Raw genomic sequence first — 13,009 nt, forward strand, 5'->3', positions numbered from 1 at the left:
GTGATTTCCGTTAACCAGATGCTGAACTCAAAATTGGACCTCAAAATAAATATTCATTATTTAAATACCAAAAATACTACACTTTTTTCAAGAAGAATCTGTTAGCCTTGTCTTCCTTTATTGCTCCGCTTTATCGTTGCATTGCCTGTTTTTATACCACGTAATTCTTTATTTCTCCTCTCTCTATTTTCCTCACTCTGTTTCCATTTTCCTCACTCAGGCCTTCTTTGTTCTAAGATTAGCGTTACCTTTGGTTACATTAGTGAAATTTGAAAAGCAGTATCTTTTAGATTTCCTTTTCTAATACTGCCCAGTTTCTACTTTCTGCCTCCCCTTCTCTTCTGGCTTTTCACTAAGCAGAAGTAGTGGTAGCTGATTTGCTAGTCTTTATCTCATCCCCATAGTTGTTCCCTTCCTTCTGCCCTCTCATTTAAGTTCCTCCGGGTTTGGGGTAAGTAGTTTTTAAATCTTCAGTTTCCCCCCACCATTTGAATAGGATAATTTGTTTGCATAGTACAAAAATAATGATCAAACTTCCTTCTTGTTTCAAGGGAATCACCATAATCATGGGCAAACTGTCATTACTGCAGTATGGTTTCTGTGCTTTAAGATATATTTAGTAAAAGTTTTTTTTTAAAAAAAGAAGTGCTGCAAACTTTCCAGATAAGTAAAAGATTCAGTAAATAAATATTTAATATTTAAATATTATTCAACTTAATCATAGTGGGTAGGTTTTCTCAGCTGTTCTTGATTATCAAATGACTTAGACTAAATGCCATTTGGGAAAATGAATGATGTTGAATGATGGTGCAATGAATGATGTTGAATGATGGTGCACCGGCCATGCTGCAAGCCTTTTCAGAATTAAGTACATTCATTATTTGCTTTATTTAGTAGAATTTGTAGGCTGCCTGATTCCCAGAGAGCATGGGTGGCTTACAGTCTAATAAGAAAGGTATTAAAAAAACAAAGAAGATAAAAATCATGAGCAAACATCTAAACAACAACAACAAAAACCATTTGATAGGGTATGTCCATGTGCAAGTACTGGGAGAACAGCCACCTCCCTAAATATCATCAGGGTGGGATCTATCTGAATCTCTGGAAGGATATCATTCCACTATGGCACTATGATAGAAAAGGCTTGGTTCCCATGACATGACATGGCTAAATTAATGAGACCTCAAACACACAGACTTTTCCTAGCTCACTGGATGTAGAGGAAGAACCAGAGAGGCAGTCCCTCAAATAACCAGTCTCTTTCTTATGCCATGAAGACTTATGGTGATAACTAGTACTTTGAATTACATCTGGATTCTAATTAGTAACCAATACTGCTTACAAAGTGGTTGGCTTCCATAAGCATAAGGTCACACCTTTCATTTCCTGCATTAGTATATCTGATCTAGCTGTAGCTTCTCCATGGACAACCCCGTGTAGAGTGTCTTACAGTAATCCATTCAAGAGTTGACAAAGTTGGAGGTACCGTAACTATCTGAAGAGCCTCTCAGGCCAGGAAAGAGTGCACTAGATAATACTGTACAAAGACCTTCTTAGCTACAATTTTTTGAAAGGACCTGAGTCTAAGATAACTCCCAGATTGTGCACCAGTGTTCAATGAGGAATGTGCAACCTCATCCAAGCCCCAAAATGGAAAATCATTAGATCTAGTGGGCTCAAATATTCTCACCCCCTCTCTGTCAAAATTATGTCTGTTCTTCTGCATCCAGACCCATAGAGTCTCCACACACTGGGACAGACTTCAATATTAACCCTTGTTTCATCTGGAATTGTGATGTATAGTTGAGCATCATCAACCTATTAATGATACTTGATCCCAAACTGATGACTCACCGAGTGGTTTCATGTAGATGTTAAACAAGCAATTATCAAGTCCTATTACCCCCCTCCACAAGTGCCATAATTTCACACGCACCCTACAAGTGAGAGGCATGAACTCAATCTCCTTCCTACTTAACATTGATTGAAACCAGAGACAAAATAAAAGAGTAGAACTGCCACATAACAGTGTTGCCCAATCCAAAGCATTCCCATCAGTCCAGACAATGCCATAATTAATGGTATCAAAAGTGGATGAACCCTTCCAGACTGAATGCTTTGTTCATGATGTACATAATGTGTTTGCTTATTCTGCTTTCCTTTTAATTTTTTGTTCAATTATTCCATTTGTCAGCTCTAGATATTATTTGTGTTTTGATTTAGTTACATTTTTATGCTTTTGTCCAATTTTAAACTGCTCTGAGTGGTGTCATACGTTTGTGTGTCTGGATTTATAGACAGGTGCACCAGGGCAAGGTATTCAATTCTCTGCAAAGTGAAAACACTTGCCAATCTAATATAAATCATTCACAAGTAAACAATAGATCTCAATATCCTATTTCTGATTTATGAAGAGCTGAGTCCCAGATTGAATTCACTGTATGGTAGAATGAATAGAATTTGCTCCAGCATGCATCTCACTAGCCTCGTAGTGTTCTGTGATGAGTTATCAAGAATCTCACTTTTTCTACTTCAAATCTTCTGCCAGTTTTAAGGAAGATAGTTCCACAATTACTAACACAATTGTATTATTATCCAGACAAAATGTGGGCTCTGCTCCCATGATCCTTTCCTTTTCCTGCTCTTGCTATTACTTGGAATACTCTGTTGCCTTTCTTACAGAAGGGAAGTTTCTGGCAGCTCCTAATAAATCAGTTTCTGGAACCTGTGAAACTGTTAATAATATAAACACTAGATGATATTAGTCCAAGAATTGCCAAGAGGCAAATGCAGCTTGTCCTGCAGAAAAATTTCCCACATTGAAGATGAGCCAGAAAATTCAACCTTATGGTTTCTTCCTTCCTTCCTTCCTTCCTTCCTTCCTTCCTTCCTTCCTTCCTTCCTTCCTTCCTTCCTTCCTTCTTTCTTTCGGGAGGAAGTACCACATAAGCAAAGGCAGACAATTTTCTGATCTAGGGGCATCACGGTCATATGTTTATCATATCAAAATAGAAACAGTAACATTTTTAAAAATGTGAATTGACAAAACTTTATTTATGAAAGTATCTTTTTTTTTAAAAAAAAGTCATACAATGTGTAAGGGTAGCAATTTAGAGCAGAGCAGAAGAGAAATTCTATTGTGTGCACAATTATATATAATCTATCTTTGAATCATTGTTCTGTACCCTTCTGATTATGAAAATTTTAATTTTTCAAAAAATAATAATAAGGGAAATTCCATGCATTATGGGTAATCTCTATAGATTCTATTTGTTGTGCTGTCATTAAACTCTCTTTTTTCTCATTTACTTGTTTGTGTATGAGATAACTACATAGAATGTCAGGAAAATATAGAAGAAAATAGTTAAACAGTTTTGTTTGAAGTTTTATTTTAAGTAAAATGTTATAGAAATGACTTAGATCAATTCACCTTGAGTAAAAAAATTGACTTAAGCCAATTCAACTCGAATAAATGAATTATTTGATTTTACAGTGTATCTATCTAAATTCAATCAGTATTTACTTATCTTGGAGAGAGATGTGTGTGTGTGTGTGTGTGTGTGTGTGTGTGTGTGTATGCATATGTATAAACATACTCATCTCAAATCTCTTTTCTTCCAATGAGGAGATGCCCTGTAGTTGCCATATTTTGGGAGTTCCACCACCCATTCATTAGAATTGTGTTGTTTATACTGTTTGTTAACTGTAATCATGTCTGAAAATATGTTTTTTTTAATATGTACATCATTTTCTGCATTAAGAAACTGGTATGTTCGAAACTAATAAATAATTGTGCTGCTCTGGAAATATAAATGTGGCCCTTGTTGCTTAAAGACCATTTGTTCAGCAACCACTTGATGGTGATGAATGAAGAGACTTAAATCCATGCCCAAAGTTACAGCTACTGCAGCACCTCAGTGTTCAAATGATTGCAATCTGAGCTCGTGGCAACCCATTTGCATTTACGCCTTATTGCCAAGCTCCCCACAATCATGTGATTACCATTTGAAATCTTTCCTACCAACTTCCCCAGACAATCAACTAAATCTAGCAGAATTTAATTTGAAGGTTCATTTATAATTAAACCTACAGTATGTGATCAGAGTTAATCAATGAATATGGTGGCAAAAATTCATTTGTGGTATCATGTTTCATAGCAGAAATAAAGCAAGAGAAAACAAAAGCCATCTCTAGAAAATGGGTTTCTGAGAGTACTGAAAGTGCCAGTCCAATTACATTGAAAACTTCAAGTGCTGATATTGTCTTAAATTTAAGAATTTCACTTTCTATCCAATCTGCCTTTATATATATTTAATCTTCAAGGACCGTAGGGTAAATCTAATAGAGATTAGTGAGACTTTGTTGCATTTAGCACTTTTTTTTAGATTGCATTTCAAGTATATTGCAGAATATATGTGTTAATTAGTTCTGTTTTAAGGACATTTTTCATAGTATGTAATATGAATCTAATAATACTTGCAAATAAACTATTGTGAAATCAATGTCACTTTTAAATCAAAATTTATGTATGCATACTTATATATTGTTTTGTTTTGTTTTTTAGTTTAAATCATATGCACAGTGGATGATTTCTCATCATGAATCGTGCTTTTAGCAGAAAGAAAGGTAAGCAGTTTCAATTTAATGATACTGAAAAAGTGAAAAAAAAGAAGCATTGAAAAAAAAAAGACAAAGTTCAAAAGGACAAAACTTGAAATGACATTTGGCCAGAGCATTGTGATAAAATGCCTTAATGAGTTTTTATTTAATTATTTGCCGTAGGTAACAGGAGTGGTTTATAAAATTTAAAAGGTGGACTAAAACTATATAACAATCATCTATATTAATGAGGCAGGGTAAAGGGGAAGAGAAAAAAAGTAAGCATTTTCATGCACCTGACTTGTGAGGGGATTCTGGAGTTCTCATCACACACTCCTAATAATCTCATTGACTGACCAAATCTGTAAGGATGAAAAAGTCCATTAGATATTCTGGTCTGAATGCTCAGGCTTTTCTCAACAAGTCAGAATGGAAATAGGTGTTTCAAGGACACAGAGTTCTTATAAATAGATTATGGAAAAGCTACTAAAGCAATTACAAAAGGATTCCAGTGGCTGCTAGGTATCAAATACAAACCCAAAGCAGGAGGACAAGAAGGTTTAAATTCTTGTAGCTCTCAATTGAGGATGAGGGAAATGATTATCATTTGTCCACTCTCTTAGCACCTGACAAGAAGCAGTTACTAAATAGTGATTTACCACCTAAAAAAGATGGTTTTAGAAACTGAGATTAAATCTATGAAAAGAGGTCTGAAGAACAATGAAGTTCTGGCAAGCATTTTCTACCACATGAGCTATTTAAAATATATATATATACTGACAGGTATATATGAGCTATTTACATGGCAACACTCTGTAAGACGATGCAGAGCTGATTTGGGAGTTCATTCATGTATAGTGTTAATCTTGTCTTGATATTGGTCTAATGGATACATTCATTTTTCTTGTTTCTCTGTGATGACAGGCATGTATGTATGTGTGTACACACACACACACAAACACACTCATAGACTTGTATGTGGTTTGCTGGGGGGAAAAAATCCTTGATTTTCTTTTTTAAAGAACAGTATTAAAAACCTGAAATAAGGAACTCTTTTCTCATATAACTGGCAATGTGTGTTCAAAATATATCTGGCCAATGAATTCACCATATACAGTACTTTGAATGAGCCTCCCACCTACAATATTATATGTCAGATTAGGCTAAAGTGCAGCTAGGACAAAGTCCTGATTTAAGCTTTTGACTTGAGATTTGGAACTATAACACTCAATTAATAGTTTGTAATAAGATGAACATTGCTTTAGTTTCTGCTTGTACACAGAATGATATTTTTTTAATATCCAATTTGGTATAAACTATCACTATTTCCTACTGTGGTTTTGTGCAGTGCAGTCCATATAGCATGGTCAATAAAGACAAGGCAACCATGATGGTGCAATGAAAGCTCTATCTGCCCTTTAGGTTTTTCATGGTTGCTATCTTGATTTTATTGATCAAAACCTAGTTCACTGAAATTTACTGAAACCAACCAAGATGAGGCAGAATTCAGTTAAACTAAGTAGAATCTTTTCACCAAGATGGAATAATGAATTACGGTAATCAGTAGTTGAAAATGCAGGCAAGTGCCTATCATCTTCTGCTAGCAGGGGAGAAGTAATAGGATTGTGCAAGTTACACCAAATTATAATTTATTACTCCTCTAAATTGATGGTTTCATACTTAATGTGTCAGAAATGAGCAGGAATAATCCTTCTGCTTATGCACTTCTCTATTCCTCTGATGGGGCTGTGAAGAGTAGATTGAAAGTGTTTGCTTCCATTTTAGAGTAAGTGTAATGTTTTTTGCATTATGACGATAGCTATAATCTTGCAAGAATTCAAAGAAGCAGCTCGTGATAGACAATCCAGAGGAAATCATGTCAATCAGTTGGGGTGTTCTTTGAAGGTTAGTTTTAGTGGCAACATTTTTAGAAGTGGTTTGCCATTGACTTTGTTCTAGCTGCCAGTTGTTCATTTATTCAATTTGTATAGCCACCTAAAAATAAAAGGAGTCCCTGCAGATTTTACTCCACTAGTTATTGCCAACTATAGGGGGTGGTGCTCATCTCTGTTTCAAGACTGTTGAGCCAGAGCTGTCTAAAGACATTTCCATGGTTATGTGGCCAACATGACGTCACAAAGCACTGTTACATTCCTACTGGCTACCGGCATTTGTATGCTTTGAAACTGCTGGTTGGCAGGAACTGGGGCAAGGATCTGTGGCACTCAGATCTCAAAATTGGGCTGCCAGCTTTCCATCCAACAGGCCCAGTGTCTTAATCGCTGAGCCACCACACCAAAGCCAGAACTAAAACTCTGGTTTCCAAGATTCCTTCTCCAGAACCTTATCTGTTAAATCAGGGGTGTCAAACTCAAAATGTCAATGGCTTATTACACTGCAACTGAGTGGGAGACAGATTCCCTATCAAAATGGGAATTTCAACCCAGACAGCAAGAAGGGATTTGGCCAGCATATTTCACTTGCCAGCCACAAATTGGGCTGCAACCAGTAAATGAAGCACCACCAGATTGGGTTTTCTTCCCAGAGTAGGGATGGATAAGATGCCACTGGGCACCTCCTTTGCCATCAACATGGGAAAATGCTCCAAGCCAGCAGAGGGCACCTACTTGGCCAATAACTCCTCCAAGCCAGCAGGAGGGTCCTTGGCACATAACCCCCCCCCTAGCCAGCCATCATTGGTTGAGCTGCAACCTGGGAAGCAGGCAACCCCGGGATGGGTCTTAACCCCAGGTCATGGATGGGAAGGAATGCCAGTGGGCACCTGCCCTCCCTCAGCAGATGGCACTATGGCAGAAAACTGGGCAGTGGCCAACCGAGGGATTGACCTCCCCACCAGTTACAGTCTCCCCTGCAATGTCCCAAAAGGTTCTTACCCCACCTTCCTACAGAGAAGCAATCTCCACAAGGGAAGAAGGGTTTACCAAGGGGGAAGCTGCAAAGTGGAGAGCAGTCCAATGTGATGAGGTTCTGAAGTTTAGAGATGTAACCAGGTTCCGTTCCTCAGGGGGGGCAATAAAATGCCACCATTGTTGTCAACTTGGCCACAGACCGTCAGAGTGCTTGGCTCCAGCCCCAATGCCACAAACGTGTGCACCAACCACCACGGCGGTAAGGAGAGGGCCCCAGATGCCACCACAGAAGAGTCATCTGGGCCAACAACCTCTGGAAGAGGATCCCCAACTTAAGGTGACAAAGTGTCCTACCAAGGGGGAGGCCTCGGAAGAGGAAAAGGGCAAACAATCTCTGGAGGAGGATCCCCAACTTAAGGTGATAAAGAGTCCAACTAAGGGGGAGGCCTCGGAAGGGAAAAGCCCAAACGACCTCTGAAAGAGGATCCCCAACTTAAGGTGACAAAGAGTCCTACCAAGGGAGAGGTCTCAGAGGGGGAAATGCCCAAACGACCTCTGGAAGAGGATCCTCAACTTAAGGTGATGAAAAGTCCTACCAAGGGGGAGGCCTCGGAGGAGGAAAAGGGCCAGCCATGGATGATTGAATCCAAGAGCCCAGAACCTGCAGCACCTGCAGCAGAGAGCCCTAACCGACCATGGGAAGAGGTCACAATGGACTTCATCGTGGAACTCCCAGACAGCAGTGGGAATAGAGTAATCTTGACAGTTATTGATTTGGTTTCTAAGCAGGCACACTTCATTGCTTGCTTAGGATTGCCATCCGCAAACAAATTAGCGAAAATGTTTGTGAAACACATTTATCGCCTGCACAGAGTACCCAAGAGGATCATTTCAGACCGCGGAGTCCAGTTCACAGCCAAGTTCTGGAGAGAGGTCCTGAGATCCATTGGGTCCACACAAGAACTGAGCTCAGAGGTTCATCCCAGCATGAACTGTGCAGCAGAGGGAGCCAATGCGGTGGTGGAACAATATATCCGGTGTTTTGTGGACTATCAACAAGACAACTGGTCGGACTTGCTACTCTTCACTGAAGTGGCGTACAATGATGCGGTCCACAGCAGCACAGGATTAACTCCTTTCCAGATTACCAGTGGCATGGAATTTGTTGCCATGCCTGAGTTGCCTAGAGAACCTCCTTCCTCATGTCTTTGAATGAATGGATGGACATGCTAAAGAATGGATGGGAGAGTACGAAGAAGGCTCTAGCAGTTGCGGCAGAAGCCTACAAGAAGCAAGCTGAGAACCATTGCTCGCTCCAAAACCCCTTTCGAGTGGGAGACAATGTTTTTGTATCTACCAAATACATAAGATTAGAAATGCCTAGTAAGGAATTGGGTCCAAAATTTCTAGGTCCATTCCCAATAGTGAAGAAAGTTAACCCAGTTACAGTTCAACTCAGTCTACCCAGAAGTCTAGGGAAAATTGACCCAGAATTTCATTGTAGCTTGTTGAAACCAGTAATTGGGTCTAACATAAGAGCATCCACCCAAGCTCAATCTCCTCCTGTAGTGATAGAAGGGGAAACACAATCTGAGGTGGAAAAAATTGTAGACTCCAGGCTGAATAGGGGTCGCTTACAATACTTAGTGCACTGGAAGGATTACCCTTAGTCTGAAGCTACTTGGGTGAACAGTGGGAACCTAAAAGTGGAGAAGTTAGTAAAGCAATTCCATGAGAAGTTTCCTAATAAGTCAAAGGGTCCCATTGGGGGAGGAAGAGGTGGTTAATTTTGTTATGATAACTTTTATGTTATTCTCTTTATAGGAAACATTTTTCTTCTGAGGAGAGGCCGCCTGTCAGGCCTGTAGTTATGTTTCTTTTAGGATCTTTGGCCTGCCACACTTTCTATTCATTTTCCTATGCTGTTTCATTAGTGTAGTAGTTGGGAGGGGGGAATAGAAAGGAGTAGGATTGTGGAATGTATTGTTGTCATTCTTTTATAGAAGCTCAAGGTCATCTTTTGTCTCCGCACCTCGACACCTGACCGGAAGCAGAGGGGTGCAGATGTGAGCGTGGAAGATGATGATTGGAACATGTGATGGATTTGTGGGTGTGGGGATCATGAACTTTCAACTGGGTTGAATTCCAGGAAGAAGATTAGAGTTGGAATTCCATAGACGTGCTAACTTGCCTGTATGATTAAATTGGAACTTTAAGGATGATTCTGCCTTGGTCTCTGATTGGTTTCATGCATGGCATTTAGAACGCTGACACAAACTCAATTTCATTGAGGACCACATCATGGCTGTGGTTGACCTCGGGGGGCCGGGCATATGTGGCTGACTGGGTGGGTGTGGCTAACTGGTGGGGTGTGGCCAACTGTGTGGGCGTGGCCAGTTTGACACCACTCCCCAAACTGATGACATGTTTCCTCTTCACATTGGGTAGACTGGGGTGAAGTATGCTGGCCTGATTTTTCCTCTTTGCACTGGGTATACCCGGCTGAAGCTACATTGGCCTGATCTTTCCTTTTCACACTGGGTAGACCGGGCTGAAGTCATGCTGGCCCAATGTTTCCTCTTCGCATTGGATAGATCAGGATGGCTCCTCAGGCTGGATCTGAGTTTGACACCCTTGTGTTAAATGAAATTGGCTCTCTGTTTTGTGTAATATTAACTGCACTTGCAGGTTCATTTGGATGCTATTTGTTGTTGGTGGTGGTAGCAGTAGTAATGTGGAGAATGATAAAGCATATTCTTCAATATCTAGAATGAAGATGATAATATATAACTGCATGCCTATTTTGATTTCCTTTAGGTAGAGCACAAAGTTTAAAAAGTCTTAACTATGTCTTTTTCCCCTTAGGCCTACATAGATTTTATATTAAAAAAGGAAGAAAAAGAATGGGAAGAGGGCAACGAAAACACAAAAATTAAGTCATAAATTATTTATCAGCTAACCAAACCAAATATTTTAAAAGTTAACCCTAGTAAGAATGGTTTTTAGGCATTATTTTGTATTACAACTCTAAATTGTATATTAAAAATTTAAAGAACAATTAACCTATTACAAAATGAAATCTGCACTATGCCAAGTACAGTATTCACTTGGTGGTTGTTATAGTAATATTATCCTGGTATTTCATTTTATTGCAAAAGCAAGCGTAAGGAGGGAGGAGGCCAATAAACCAAATCCAAACTTCTTTAGAAGATATTTATTTGCCTGGAAGTAAAAAGTAAAGGTACATAATAAAAAAAACATAATTGCATAAAGAGGTACAGATAGACACCAAATTTGAGCCAAGGCAAATATGCCAAATTTAAGAAATAAGACATATTATATAATGGTATCTTAGCATTCTCAACCCCAAGGCAGAGCTTACTTTTATGGATATAAGGATTGATTTTTAATAATAGAAGATGGTAAAAACATTCCACTTTTATGTCTCAAATAGAAAATGCAATTTTGTTTTGAATTTTATGGTTAAATAGTGAAATGAATAAGCAATTAATTGCTTCAACTAATGAATAAGCTATACGTTGTAATCATAGCTTGAAAAGGGTATGCTTACTTTTAAAAATAAAATTAAAAACACAGTGCAAAAATTAAGAGCTAATGGCCAGGAGATTTAGATATTCTAAATTAGGTATCTCCAGCCTTTGAGGGTTGGAAGACATAACTCAAAGACCATAGGCACTCTAACAAAATGACTGCCTTGGTGAACATGTCCAGTGATAAAATACTCATTTAGTAGAGGATGGACTAGTAATCTAATAAATAACTTTGCTTCTTGTCCTTCCTAAGAGCTGTCCAGCACCCCAGGCCCACTATGTTTTGGTGGGAGGGCAGGTAATGTGGCATTTTTCCAAGCAAACAAGTTATGTAGCTTGCTCTACTGCATTTTTTTTTAAAAAAGAATGCCCCTGGAGTCTAGGTGGCTTTCAGATATTTTCTTGGAAATGCAGTTTGCCACATTTATTGTTTTGAATTGAAAGAATCTTAAAGTAAAATCAGATGGAACAGAGAATCTAAAGTTCCCCTGTTGGGAACCCTGTTCAACACAACATTTCCTAGCATTGCTTTGTGGCTATATATTGTGCAAATTCTGCAATTTATTTGCTCAGTTTGCATGTGGTTTTCATAAATGTTGTTTCTAAGTAAAAAAATAATGAGGAAAACAGTACCGAAGCTGTTAGCTTTCTTTATAGCTTCTGCCAAAATAAAACACTTACAAAAAACAGCTTGTCAGGCCTGAAAGCCATCTTTTGCATTGGGCCTTCAGGCCTGCCCCATGTAATGCTGTGGAAAAACGGGAGGGGGCATTACATGGAGTATGGGAGATATATAGTCAAAATAACATTCATTTCTCAGAGAGTCAAGGACACCTTGCTCTGTAGCTGCAATGATGTGAATAGAAGGCATTTCCAGTTGGGACAGTGCCTGATTGGACCATATGATGAATATGTGGGTGTTGGGTAGGGACCTGGACTTTCATTTGGTTGGGGAAAACCTGGAAGCTTTCGGATTCTGGTTTTCCCAGATGTGCCAATATGACATCTCTAATAAAATGGAACTTTGAGGAAACTCAAGTCTCAGTGACTTTTTTTTTTGTTAGGGATGTTGCTTGGATCCCTGACACAGTTCATAATTAGTAGTAATGTTTCCTCTTTATTCGATTGCTAAACAGATATTAAAATAGCAGGAACTGCAGTTGTAGCAACATATCTTGAGGTGCTAGAAAAAAAGGGGGAGTAACCATGGTGTTCATCTCCTTTGTAAATATTAGTATTTCTAGCATTTGTTTTATCTTTAAAAGGCTGGCTTTGCCATAAAAAATGGAAATATATCAACAAGCAGTGTACGTGGAGTTATTAGAAGATGTGCAGAGCTTGGAATCCAGCAACCAACCCAACCCAACTCATGAGCCAGAGCTCACTCACATTTTTTTTCTTGCCTGCTTAGCCACACTATGGTAGGAGGGACTGCCTTTATCTGGTTAGGCTGTTAATTTTGCACCACTATTTTTAAAGTTTATGGCATTCAAAGATTCACTTTGAAAGTTCAAAACTGCTAAATTAGCTAAAGGACATAGGCATTCATGATGAAATAATCTTACATTGCTTAATAATGCTTTTGGGCTTAGCAGGATGTTGGAGGCTATAAAACAACCTTCCCCCCCCCCCCCCAAAAAAAAAGAGGGTATCTTTTTAGTTAGGCAGAAATTGCACTCATATTGGATTTTATAATGTAGGAGTTATATGCAGTGACATTAAATATAACTTGATGTACTGACCTGTTAGAGATTGGCATAGCCTGAAAAAATTGAAATCCCATGCAAGGTCAGAACTAAGTGGAAGAAAATCAGTTCATTTACAACTCTTATAATAATCTCCAACTTTAAATGATATAAATTTGAAAAGATCTGTAGCACAGTGATTGTGAATTATAGAAACTTGTGAAAATAAGGCACAGTGACTACAATTTAATATAAGAAGCAAGGAATATATAGGATGTCTTCAATAGAAAGTATGGAATATAGC

At 38.6% G+C, this 13,009-nt stretch overlaps 1 protein-coding gene across 3 annotated transcripts in view; it reads left to right on the forward strand.

Annotated features, from left to right (window-relative positions):
• GULP1 (GULP PTB domain containing engulfment adaptor 1) overlaps positions 1 to 13,009 on the forward strand; it is a 159,127-nt gene that overhangs the window by 69,420 nt on the left and 76,698 nt on the right. For all 3 annotated transcript variants that reach the window (XM_081934176.1, XM_081934178.1, XM_081934177.1), the window contains exon 3: positions 4,565 to 4,626. In XM_081934176.1, coding sequence (XP_081790302.1) covers positions 4,599 to 4,626 — 28 coding nt within the window. In that variant the 5' untranslated portion in view covers positions 4,565 to 4,598. The remainder of the gene's footprint in view (positions 1 to 4,564; positions 4,627 to 13,009) is intronic.

The sequence above is a fragment of the Natrix helvetica genome (assembly GCF_964273705.1).
Source record: "Natrix helvetica genome assembly, chromosome: 1".
Classification (NCBI taxonomy): Eukaryota; Metazoa; Chordata; class Lepidosauria; order Squamata; family Natricidae; genus Natrix; species Natrix helvetica.